This window comes from Acomys minous (genome assembly GCF_964271855.1).
Source record: "Acomys minous genome assembly, chromosome: 2".
NCBI classification, from domain to species: Eukaryota; Metazoa; Chordata; class Mammalia; order Rodentia; family Muridae; genus Acomys; species Acomys minous.
The window spans coordinates 116,710,543-116,723,365 of record NC_140484.1 but is presented as its reverse complement, the minus strand read 5'-3'; the positions used below and the strand labels follow the sequence as shown (position 1 = coordinate 116,723,365).

At 43.7% G+C, this 12,823-nt stretch overlaps 1 protein-coding gene across 5 annotated transcripts in view; it reads right to left on the bottom strand.

The window, feature by feature from the left end:
• Positions 1-12,823, bottom strand: part of PDE8A (phosphodiesterase 8A) — a 118,945-nt gene that overhangs the window by 46,231 nt on the left and 59,891 nt on the right. For all 5 annotated transcript variants that reach the window (XM_084772385.1, XM_084772387.1, XM_084772386.1 and 2 more), the window contains exons 2-3: positions 8,823-8,879; positions 7,100-7,290 (exon numbers count right to left, since the gene is read on the bottom strand). In XM_084772385.1, coding sequence (XP_084628511.1) covers positions 7,100-7,290; positions 8,823-8,879 — 248 coding nt within the window. The remainder of the gene's footprint in view (positions 1-7,099; positions 7,291-8,822; positions 8,880-12,823) is intronic.

Here is a 12,823-nt window from a genome sequence, read left to right as displayed (position 1 = left end):
CTAATTGTGAGCTAAAACAAACCCTTTCTCCTCTAAGTTACTACTGTCAGGATATTTTATCACAGCAACAGAAATGAAAATTAAAAACAACACTACTATCCTTGGAACAGCAATGTAATCACAGAATGGGCAAACCCTTCATCCTTTGCTCACCCTTACCTTGGGGCATGCAGACTGCAGTTTCCAGTGGGTCTGAAGCTGAGACTAGCCCTCAGGGAAGGCTGCTCAAAATGAAAAGCAGCTGCAGGACCCAGTTAATCTCTCTCATGGACACACAGCTCTCCCTACCTTTTCCCAACGTTTCTGTGCTTCCCAGTGTCCCCTAGACTCTACTAGCTGCCCATCTTCCCCACAGGAGCCAACCTAAAGGGCACTGCAGAGCTCTACTAGAAAAGACTTCCCACATGGGTCACTGTAGGACTTGCTGGCTAGGTATCCAATCCTGGGCTTCCTGCCTGGAGAAGACCAGACTCAGCTCAGGCCTAAAAGGATCATTGGTGCAGCAGACCCTCATCTGTACAAAGCCAGCGCATTCCTGGTAACCCATACCCATGCAAACTCTAATCTCCAGCGGTGAAAGAAGAGCACACACTCATCAATACTGTTCCTGTGACTCTAGGGACACTGCATCTGTTCCTACATGTTTCCATCATACCCTTCATCATAACTGGAGAGTGAAGGGGAGACTTCAGTTTCTAGCCAGCCACTTCAAATACATTCTCAGCAGGAGAGAGGACCATGCCCACCTAGCCACAAGCACATCAAAGCAGTGCTGAACTATACCTGAAGATACAAGTGCACACCTGACTTCCTGTAGTGAAAAGGAACAACTGGCTAGAAATAGGAATGTCAGGGACAGACCTTACCATGAAAAACAACAGCCTTTAAAAACTAGTAATTTTGCTTTAGAATTCATGAAACTAGGAAAGAAATGACTTGGCATAGTCAAAATGTACACAAGGACACTAGGAAGACAGACTTCGAGACCTAAAGACCAAGCAAACTGGATGTTTCAGACCCACACTACCTTTAACTGCATGTGACAGAAAACCCCAAAGAAGCATGATTTAAATATACGTTTCCATATGTTGATTTCAGTGCCTTGAGATCTAGTTGCCACCTTGCCATGGGCATTATTATGAATGTTGAACTATCTCCTGTAACCATGTGATGGTAAGGAATGTTCTCCAATTATCCCTGATTGGCCACTAAAGATGTTAAAGCCTGTGACTGAGCAGAAGAGAGAGATGGAGTTGAGGTGTTCAGGGTTGGGATCTGGACCAGGAGGAAGAGAAGAGAAGAGGTAGCAGGAGGGGAGGAAGCCAGAGAGAAGGGAGTCACCATGAGGCAAGATGAGCATGTGGGTACGGCATGAGGATAGGCTGATGGAGCAGAAGCCGCATGGGAGTCATCAGACTGGCAAGTAGCTGGCTATTAATATGGGTTTTAGCAGTACTAGGATTAGAATAGTCAGAATCTGCCCAGCATAGTGCCTACAGCTTAATAATAAGTCAGTCTCTCTGTGTCAAGCATTGGGGAACTAGCTGGCTAAGGAAACTGCTGCAGTAATAATTTCATGTATCAATTAATATAGAAAGAATAGTTTTTCAAATATAAATATAAAATATAAAAATAAACAAATGTATATATTCCTGGCAAGCGTGGTGGGACACATCTTTAATGCCAGCACTTGGGAGGCAGAGAGGCAAGAGGATCTTTGTAAGTTCAAGGCCAGCTTGGTTTACATAGTGAGTTCCAGTACAGCCAAGGCTATGAAGAGAGATCCTGACTCAAAACAAACAAGCAAGCAAACAAATAGTAAGTGCATTCCTGTCTCACACATAAAAGATATGCAGAAGAATATTTCAGAGTTCCTGTATTACTCTACAGAACCTAGAACCTGGATTTTTCACTGTATATTTCCCTAGTATTGTCAAAATAAGATTTATTCTTTGTGATCTAAGATCTAAGATCTAAGATCTAAGATCATCTGAATGAGCTAGGCGTGGTGGCACACGCCTTTAATCCCAGCACTCGGGAGGCAGAGGCAGGTGGATCACTGTGAGTTTGAGGACAGCCTGGTCTACAAGTGAGTCCAGGACAGCCAAGGCTACACAGAGAGACCCTGTCTCGAAAATCCAAAAAATAAAAAATAAATAAAAAGATTAGGAAAAACAGCATAGCATCCCCCTCCTGTCAAGGATGCTTTCCAGAAAACATATAATAGTTCCAATGGATGGCTACTAGAAAAGGAAAAGAATGCAACATACTTTTTAGGTGGCTTCATGCCCCATGAGATATCGGAGAATTTGTTACTAGGTAAAGAACCAGAAATGTGTACTATTGAAATTACCAGTCAATAGTCACATGAGACAACTCCAAAACACTGGCGGAGGCTCACAGTGATCTTGATCACTTGACCAAGGCGAATCAAGAGATGGCACAAATGTGTCTGACAGTCTCAGTTCCATCTTTTTTATTTGAGGAGTGGAACATGTATCTGTTTGTGGGGTGCCAGGAGTCATCCTCAATCACTCCCCACCTTAGTTGCTGAGGCAGGGTCGCTCAGGTGAACCTGAAGCTCACTGTTTCAGCTCATCTAGATAACCAGCTTCTTCCAGGGATCCTGTCCCTGCCCTCTGAGGCTGAAATTACAGGTGGGCTGCGCGTAGGCGGCATTTATATGGCTTCTGAGGATCTGACCTCTGGTTCTCGAGCTTGCACAGTAACCTCCGCACCCACCGAGCCCTTTCCCCATCCTGAGTGCACTCTTGCTTCTGTGTTCTTGTGGACTTTAATTCTGCTAAAGCAGTGGTTCTCAACCTTCCTAATGCTGCCACCCTTTAATACAGTTTTCCATGTTGTAGTGACTGCTAAACATAAAATTACTTTCGATCCTACTTCATAACTGTAATTTTGCTACAGTTATGAATCATAATGTAAATATCGATGTTTGGCAATGGTCTCGCGTGACCCTTGTAAAACAGTTGTTCGACACACACAACCTCAAAGGGGTCTCTGTGCTGGAGTGTGGCAGGTTCAGGGCGCTTTTCTTTCCTCTATCTTCCTTCATGAGATCCTGCCTTTCATTATGCAGATATGCTCCTATGGCACCAAGGAGTATTTCTTACCTCCTCTGAGTACACTAAATTGCGTCTTGGTAAAGTGCTTGTCTTAAAGTGAACACCTGAGCTCAGATCACCCCTATAGAAGCCAGGAGTAGCAGTGCATGGCTGTAGTCCCAGCCCTCGGGGGAGAAGGGCTATGGAGCTCAGTGGCCAGTAGGTCTAGCCTAATGGATAAGCTCTGAGATCGTGACAAACCCTGTCTTAAAAGAAGATGATCAAATACAACCAATCCCTATGTCAAGCTCTGGCTTCTACATGCATTTGCACCCACACACACACACACACACCCCCACATCCTCTTACCCTCCCGCCAACATCCTCTTCTTTATCCTGTCACTCACCCTTGAGCAGAAGTAATGTCTCTCCAGGCTGCTGACAGCTTGCTTCCCTGAACCCCAGGTGTCCGAACCATCTTTCTCTTGGGTCTGAGCTGCAGGTCAGGTCAGCAGGTACAACTGACGCTCGGAAAGCACAGCAGCAGTCCCTGTCTACTGCCAAGGACACTTGGCCCACTCTCTCGAGCTCTCAAACCACACCTGAGAATCGTGGCTTGCTGTTCTGCACCTGCACAATGTGAAGCCCTGTTTTCCGTCTGTCCCTTCTTGTAACATGGTAGGAAAACCACAGCCGACTTCCTCATTTGAGTTTCTAAGCAGACGTAGAATGTAAATGCAAAAGGAGCTGATCACAGGGCTCTGGCAAGCTCACAGAAGCCGTGCACTCAGGGGGCAACTCCATGTTTCTATGACAAGCACAGTCAGCATCCCAGGCTTAGAGGACAGCAATGGGAGAGAAACTAAGCTCCCCCTCAGCAGCTCCCTTCATTGGTACTTTAGCTAAGAGGCTGCTGTGTGCTGGTCATGGCTTAGAGATGATCTTGATTAGTCCCCACAAAGCAGCAGAGACAGTTACAGAGGCTCACTCTGTAGCTTAGGCTGTCTTCAAAATTTTGATTGTCTGCCTCTACTTCTAAATTGCAGAATTAGAGGTATGTGCTACCATACCCAGTATAGTGTCTTAACTACCCAGAGTAGAGTCCAAAGAATGGCTCAGCACACTAGGCCTTTGTATCTGGCTCTTGTCTGCGGCCCAGACCTCCCTTGAGCCACACTCTACAACTGTCTGACAAACAGCCATGAACACTGAGCAGAGGAGCCCTGGCACCCTGCTGCTCCTACCTATGTCGCTTTTTCTCCACCATTTTTCTTTTCAAACGTCTGCCCATCCCTCACTAGTCAACTCACATGTCTTCTCTGAAGCCCCTTTCCTTTATAGAGCTCTTCTTCTGAACGTACCTGCCTGTCTCGGTATGGCTTGCCTATGTGCCCTTCACAATTTCTGTGTTGCCAATGTGATAGCATCAGGAAGTAGGGCCTTAAGAACACGGGATATTTGGGCTCCTTTCCAGTGAATGAGATTAAAGGCCCTTTAAAGTAGAGTTCGCATAGCCGTCTGTCGTTCCAGAGATCCAACAAGACAACTGAATCTACTACCACCCTCAGCTTAGTTTCCTCAGTCTCTTTTTGTTCTGTGTTGTTGCTGTGAATACTTATTTCTATTTTATTATTTATGTGTACACGTGTTTGTCTTGTGATTGTGTGCCATGCATGTATAGGTGACAGAGGAGGCGACGAGAAAGACTAGGGTTCCCAACCCCACACCCCAACTAAAGTTACAGGCAATCAGCCAGATATGGTGGTACATGTCTTTGATCCCAGCACTCAGGGAGGCAGAGGCAGGTGGATCTCTGTGAGTTCAAGGCCACCCTGGTCTACATAGTGAGTGCAGGACAGCCAGGGCTGCACAGTGAGACACTGTCTCCAGAGCAGAGGGTGGGGAGACATTGTGAACCACCTGACTTAGGTCCTCTGGAAGAGCAGCAGGTACTCTTAGTCATGAGTCATCGATCCAGCCATAATTCTATTCTTTATAAATTAACCTAGACTCAAACTTTATGCTATAGCCATATGAAACAAAGACATCCTATGTATTAGTTACTCTTCTTGTGCAAGAAGCAACTTAAGGGAAAGGTAGTCCATTTTTATTGCTGGTGCATGAACTACAGTCTGTCCTGGTGGGGAGGCTGGTGGCAGGAGCACTCAGGGCTGTTGTATCAATCAGGAAGCAGGATGAATTCTGGAGCTTGGTGGCTCTTTCCTTTTCCCTTTTCATTTACTCCAGGACCCCAGCCCATGGCATGGTACCACCCACACTCAGAGCATGTCTTGTCCCTCCCAGTTACTCCTCTTTAGAAATGCCCACACAGACATTCACAAAGCTCTTTCTGATGCCTTTGGGTGCCTTAATCTGGTCAAGCAGACAGTCTGAATATTACCACCACACTCGCAACCAGAGTATCAGTCCCTCGGAGGAGAGATGCATGCTTTGCTCATCCATATGGAGATAGTACCATATGGACCAAAACCAAAACTCGCAAAGGAAGGCTCTGAAACAAGATTTGGAAATGTAATCGACAAAAGTATTTGGCCTTCACGAGGTATTGCACAGGAGTACAAGGAGTTCCAAATGCTCGGCTAAAAGCTACAGGTAAATGATAATTTAGACAGGTCAGCCACTGATGAAAAGCCTTTCTCGGGTTGGTATTGCTCAGATACCCTAAAAGGAGGATAAAGGAAGGACAGTGTTCTGCCAGGCTAAGATCTCATGAGCTGCACAGGTCTGCTGAGAGCAAGGAAAGTCATTTGAGGAATGGGATTCTAGAGAAATCTCTTGATGAGATAGTTCATATTAGGCAGATGCCTCTGCAGAGATGATCTGAAGAGAAAAAAACAGAGAAAGGCTGAAACCAAGATGAAGTGGACGTGAAAAACCAACAGGGCCTACTCTTACCTGTGGAAAACTCACTAGGGATGATACAACGAACCAGCCCTTCCCAGACTCTCTCCCCACAAGGCAAAGTAGGAAGTGGTAGGAAGGAGCCAACAAGACCTGAGATTCTCGGCCAGAGCCTATCAGGAAAAGAATATGATCAGGGGCCGTATTTTTTAAGGCCTGTTCTTCATTGGCCAGTTGAGCCTACTGTGTACTGTTTGTTCTGGAGTTACACAACAACTACCAGTTAGGAAGAGTGTTAGCTTTTAGATGGCTTGTTATACAAGCATGAGGACCCAAGTTCGAATCCCCATTACCCAAGCATAAAAGCCTGGCATGGCAGCATGCCTACAGCTTGGGGAAGGTGGAAACAGGCAGGTTCCCTACAACTTATTGGCCTTCCAACCTAGTTGAAAAGGTAAGATTGAGGTCCAGTAAGAGACCCTGCCGCAAAACAAAACAAAACAGGCTGAAGAGATGGCTCAGACGTTAAATGCACTGCGTGCTCTTCCAAAGGTCCTGAGTTCAATTCCCAGCAACCACATGGTGACTCACAACCATCTGTAATGAGATCTGGTGCCCTCTTGTGGCCTGCAGACAGAACACTGTATACATAATAAATAAACAAATCTTAAAACAAAACAAAACAGTGGAGAATGCAAAAAGACACCTATGTTGATCGCTGGTTTCTACATGTATACTTTTACACAGGCACACACCCACATGAGTACACACATATATACCACACAAAAAGATTCTTTTAAAATAGTATAGAAAATTATAATCATATTCTTGTTTCAGTAATTTGCAAGTGATAGTTTATATTAATTAAATGTTGAGTTTCATTTAACGCTAATGATTGTCATTCATATTTTCTTACTATTGTTTGTCTTGATTTTTTGTGGGGTTGGGAAGCAAGCCCAAGGCTTTGTGCATACAAGACAATTTCTTACTGTTTTAAATAAAGTGAGCAAGACAATTAAGAAATAAAGATTAGTCTTAAAAACAATGAAGTTATAGTACCTTGCTTATTTTGCTCACAGGAAAAGGGAGGCTGAATCTAACTTAACATGCTTCTTACAGGCTCATTTACTATCACAAAGGCCGACAGCACTCTGCCAGCCGGGTCTCTGGCTCACCTGCACAGAGCCTCTGCATCCAGCTGTCGGGGATTTCTGTGGTCGATGATGATGATGTCATGGAGTTTGTCCTGGAAACAGGCAAGGACAGCCTGCACCTCCTTGGTGACTGTGCACTTAAACCCAGCCTTTTCACACGCCCTGTAGAATCCATTACACTGGTTATCTTCTTTGGTAAACACTAAAAGTACCTGGGTCAGAAGAGCACAAACACATTTTCTAAAATCCTATTATAACTGTCATTTTAAAATAAGCCACGAAAAATTCCTAAATGTTTAGGACACAAGATGTGAACATAACACCTTTAAATATACATTTTTTTCTTACATATAACTCAGGGATATTAGCATTCATTGTCAAGTCAATGCTAACTTCTAGGCTGGAGGTCCAAGTGCATGGAACATATGCTTACTTCTTCTGTCGATAGGACTCAAAAAAGACTTGACAGAACATCTTGTTTTAAAATTGAATCAAAATGCACAGATATTTATGTTAGCAAACAGAAAGTTAACTTGGTATGGCAATGCTGGTATTCTAGTGAGATGCCCCAGATGGCAAATGCAAGGACTTTAGTGAAACTGTTGGGACACATAATCCTAAAATGACTTACTTAACATGTTTTGACTCAAATTTTATGTAATGCCTCCATGTTAAAAAGTCATTCTAAATATGAGAGAGAAGATTTGATGACTATAATATTATAATTGAGAACCTTCTGGGTAAGTGACATGGGCACAGAGCCCAGGCAACCTAGGTAGCATCTGTGCCAATGCCAGGCAAAAAATTGGTTGTCTTGGTGCTGGCCTGAACTATATAAAGCCTGGATCTGCTGCCTCTCCCCTACTCAACCAGGCTTCCCAGCCAAATCAGGTTGAAAGCTAGGCTCAATAGACTACAGAGGCTGTGGTAATGGCGCAGCCTGGTAGACAGAGGCCGGCTACAAAACTGAGGGAAATCCTTCACCTCATTCTGTTCCAATACCACAAATGCAAAGAACCAAGAATACATCTCTGTCAGCCTTGGTCACAAGGTTAAAATACAATAGCAAACATAGTTCACGTTCAGGAAGCTTCTATGTAACTTGGCTATATTTGATCTCTTTTTAAATTTTTGTTTATTTTTGTCTTGTGGGTACAGGTGTTTTGCCTGCTTGTACATGTGTGCATCACATGTGTGAAGTGCCCATGGAGTCCCAGGAGAGCGTCAGATCCCTTGGCACTGGAGTTACAAACAGTTGTAAGTTACCACGTGTGCACTTAGAACAGAACCCAGGTCCTCTCCAAGAGCAACAAGTGCTCCTAACCACTAAGCCATCTCTCCAGTCCCCTGACGCCAGCATGGGCTATATAAGTCCCCGTCTCCCACCCACCCCACCCCCACAAAAACTGGGTGTAATGGAAAAGGAAAAATTCAAACTAACAGAAAGGTTGTAAATCACAATGCCTTAAACAGTCTTCCTCAGGGTCGATCAGCCCTTAGCCTTTCATCACTTTGATTTTATTTCCTCTCAATGTGTACACACATGTAAGTGTATGCACAGTTATAATACACTTTTTACCCTTTATTGCAACCCTAAATTTTAATCTCAGTCTGTATTCCCAAGGAAAGGATTATAGCATCCTTATCAAGTCCAAGAGACTAACTATGACCTAGTTCTGGTATCCACACAGACTCTTCCCTCCTCATTAGAGACAACTGAAATGTGCTCGTTACAGCACAGTACCTGAAGTTGGTCTTGATGAAATCTCATTGGGCCAAATTGTACATCAGCTACTGATACCTGTAAGAAAAAGATTTGCTTATATTTTTTTCTCTCAAGTGTCACAGATAAAAGTTAAATATTTACTCTAGATTTGCATAAATAACAGATAAATGTGCCGGGTGTGGTGGCGCACACCTTTAATCCCAGCACTCAGGAGGCAGAGGCAGGCGGATCAATGTGAGCTCAGGCCAGCCTGATCTACAAAGTGAGTCTAGGACAGCCAAGGATACAGAAAGAAACCTTGTCTCAAAACAAACAAACAAACAAACAAACAACAACAACAAACAAAAACAAAACCGGATCAGTAAGAAGAACTGCAACCACACACTCTAAAACTGCCAGGAGAAATGAGACTGGAAAAGAAGAATGAAACTGCATGCGATCTCTGGGTGGCTATCTTTTGCTAGCTCAGTATGACTTTAAGAGAATTACTCAGGGCTGGAGAGGTGGCTCAGAGGTTAAGAGCACCGTCTTCTCTTCCAGAGGTCCTGAGTTCAATTCCCCGCAACCACACGGTGGCTCACAACCATCTACACTAAGATCTGACACCATCTCATGCAGATAGAGCACTCATATATATAAAATAAATAAATAAAATCTTGAGGGAGGGGCGGGAGGGAGAGAGAGAGGGTATTACTTATCCTTCCTCAGCCACAGTTTCTTATTTGTTATAAAGATCAAATAAGATTATAATACACAGATCCTCTAAAGAGTAGACACTAAATAAGTACCAGGAGTCCCTAAGGATTAGTCCCACTTTTTCCTGTCAGATAATGAAATCTTACATATAAAATGGCACATGAATAATACAATCTAGTAGTCTAGGATGTCAATCAAAGAAACTTCTCTGAAAAATAGTTGTCATTTCTTTTACAGAAGAGTACAACAGCCTTGGTCAATACCTTCTTAACCACAGGAGAGGCTGCCATTACACACTCACACCAATACATACAGCATCAGGGCGGGTAAGACAGTTCAGTTACCAAAAGAATAAGGACCTGAGACCTTCAGCACCTACATAAAGCTGGAGGTGTCTGCTTGCAGCACCAGGGGGATGGAAAGAGGCGAGTGCTGGGGCTCACTGGCCAGCCAGTTTAGCTGAATGGATGTGCTCTAGGTCCACTGAGAACACTGCTTCAAAAGTCAGGTGGACTGGTGAGACACGTCAGTGGGTAAGAGTTTGACCCCTGAACTCATGTAAGGTGAAAGGAACTGACGTCACCATGTTATCCTCTCATCTCTACAGTGACGTGTGATGGCATGCTCTCTCTTGTAAGTTGTAGACTGTGGAAAATAGGAAAGGAGAAAGAAAGTGTATTTGATCTCAGTGGTGCTAAGAGAACTAATTGCCAGGCAGTGGTGGCACAGCCTTTAATCCCAGCATTTGGGAAGCAGAAGCTGGCAGATCTCTGAGTTCGAGGTCAGGCTGCTCTACAGGTGAGTTCTAAGACAGCCAGGGCTACACAGAGAAACTCTGTCAGCAAAAACCAAAAAGGGGGGTGGGGAGGGGAGGGATATGGAAAGAGAGAGAATGAGTTACTCATGCATTGCATAATAAGAATAATAAAGTGGAAGGTCATGGAGGAAGGTACCTAACGTTAACCTCTGGCCTCTACACACATGTGCACTCCCAGACATCCCCACCCCACCACAAGGACAAGCATGCACTATATACCCCACCAAAAAGGAAAAAAACAAAACAAAACCACAACGTCACATCTGACACCCAATACTATTAATCACACTGTTGCAAGGCTTATTATGTCCTGCGACAAAGCCACTCACTAGTTCTCACCACACAGGAATGGTTTTTATCAGAAAACAGGCTCTAAATACTTTGCTTAAGGCTACAAGGTTAGGATGCGCCATGTGTGCCATTATCCCGTCTCTGTTATGTCCCAGAACCCGAGATGCAAAAAGAGCCACTAGAAGGTTTGGGTAGTCTATGCTTTTCACAAAGAAGCCTAAGAGAGGGAGAAGTTGGGGCTGAAATACACACAGGCACGCACATGTATATAGTGCACTAGTCTAATATATATATATATAAATTTTTTTTTTGAGACAGGGTTTCTCTGTATAGCTTTGGTTGTCTTGGACTTGCTTTGTAGACCAGGCTGGCCTCGAATTCACAAAGTTCCACCTGCCTCTGCCTCCTGAGTGCTGGGATTAAAGGCATGCGCCACCACGCCTGGCTTCTAAAATATATATTTTTTTTCTATACTAGACTGCCCTACAGGAAGAGACAGTGTTTGGGATAGAATCTGAAGTTCTCGGTGCTGAAGAGGTCCCTACCCTAAGCTGCTGGGTGATGCTGTGATGTGCCAGATCTAGAGCAACAGGCGCAGGGCTAGGCACTTCCAGGAGCACCTACTGCCAATCTCTCTTCTCCAGCCACAAACCAAGTATAAAAAAGAAATGTAACAAAGTGTGCTTAGGTAACCCACAATGTAATATTGTGTGGTTTTAAAATGTTATGAAAACCTGATTGTCTTGGCTAGTTTTATGCGAGTTTTATACAAGCCAGGTCATTTGGGAAGAGGGATTCTCAATTGAGAAAATGCTTCCTGCTGGCAAATCTAAATTAGTGATTGATGTGAGAAGGGCGGTGCCGCCTCTGGGCTGGTGGTCCCTGGAGCTACAAAGAAGCAAGCTAAGCAAGCTATGAGAGAGCAAGCCAGTAAGCAGGGCTCTTCCATAGCTTTTCCTGCCTCAAGTTTCTGCCCTGACTTCCCTGGCTGATAGACTTATAAGCTGTAAAGTAAAATAAACCCTTTCTTTACCAAGTTACTACTTTTGGTCATAGTGTTTTATCACAGTAGCAGAAACCCTAATAAGGACACTAATATTCACTAATTATCAACCACTGGTTAAGTTTATTATTTGCCTTGTGATACTTTTGTTTCTTAAAGGAAATTTAGAGAAATGAAGATTACTATTTCATACCTAAAACTGAAGAGGGGAGGGTCTTTGAAAGGGGAAAGGTAAGAAGAACGGGGATAAGAGGAAACACCTACCCTCCTGGGACATGCCACTGTGGAATGCCATGGCAATGATGCACGTAAGTGGATGCTAAAGCCAGGACAGATTGAATGACAGACAAGGGGAAGGTGGCAGGCTGGGAAGCAGGAGAAGCTTTCTACCTAAGCAATACTGCCCTGGCAAAATGTGTCAGGGATAACTCCTTGGGATACACAGTAAATAAATTAGCTTAGTTTCAGTCAGTTTCCATTCTTAGTGCCAGCCCCGAGACCTAGCTCCATCAGGCAGAGTGCACAGGCTCCTGAGCTAATCTGAATATAAACATCAGGAAAGAGCACAGTTGTTTAGGCCTCTTCCTTCCAAATCTCAGAAATCGGTGTTCCAATTACTATTGTTGCTTATGATGACTGACTTCTGACCAACCAAGTAGCAGTAAAAATGGTGTTAAGGGGAAGCTATATACATTTATTGAGAGCACTAGGGCTGGAAAGATGGCTCAGCAGTTAAAAGCCTATACTGCTCTTACAGAAGACTGGAGGTTAGTTCCCAGCACCCACGTCAGACAGATCACAACTGCCTGTGACACGCATGCACTCACACAATTTTTAAAAACTTAGGTACCACAATAGATTTCAAATTAACTATAATTTAAGGAACTAAAAAAATCATAAACTACCAAAGCTTCCAGGAAAAAGTAAATAATAAAGATTAGTGTAGGGATAAAATAAAATACATCATAGACAATAGAGGAAATCAATAAAGCCAAAATGTGTTTATTAGGAAAGAACCTTTAGTGAGACATAGGAAAAAAAGAGAGAAGACTCAAATTACTAAATCACAAACAAAAGTGGAGGTATCATTTCTGATTCTCTGGCAATAAAGAGGATTATAAAAGCACAATGAGCAATTATGTACCTAATAAACTGGGTAGCCTGGATCTAATAGACACATTCTAGAAATGAAACCTACTGAGACTAAAGTCC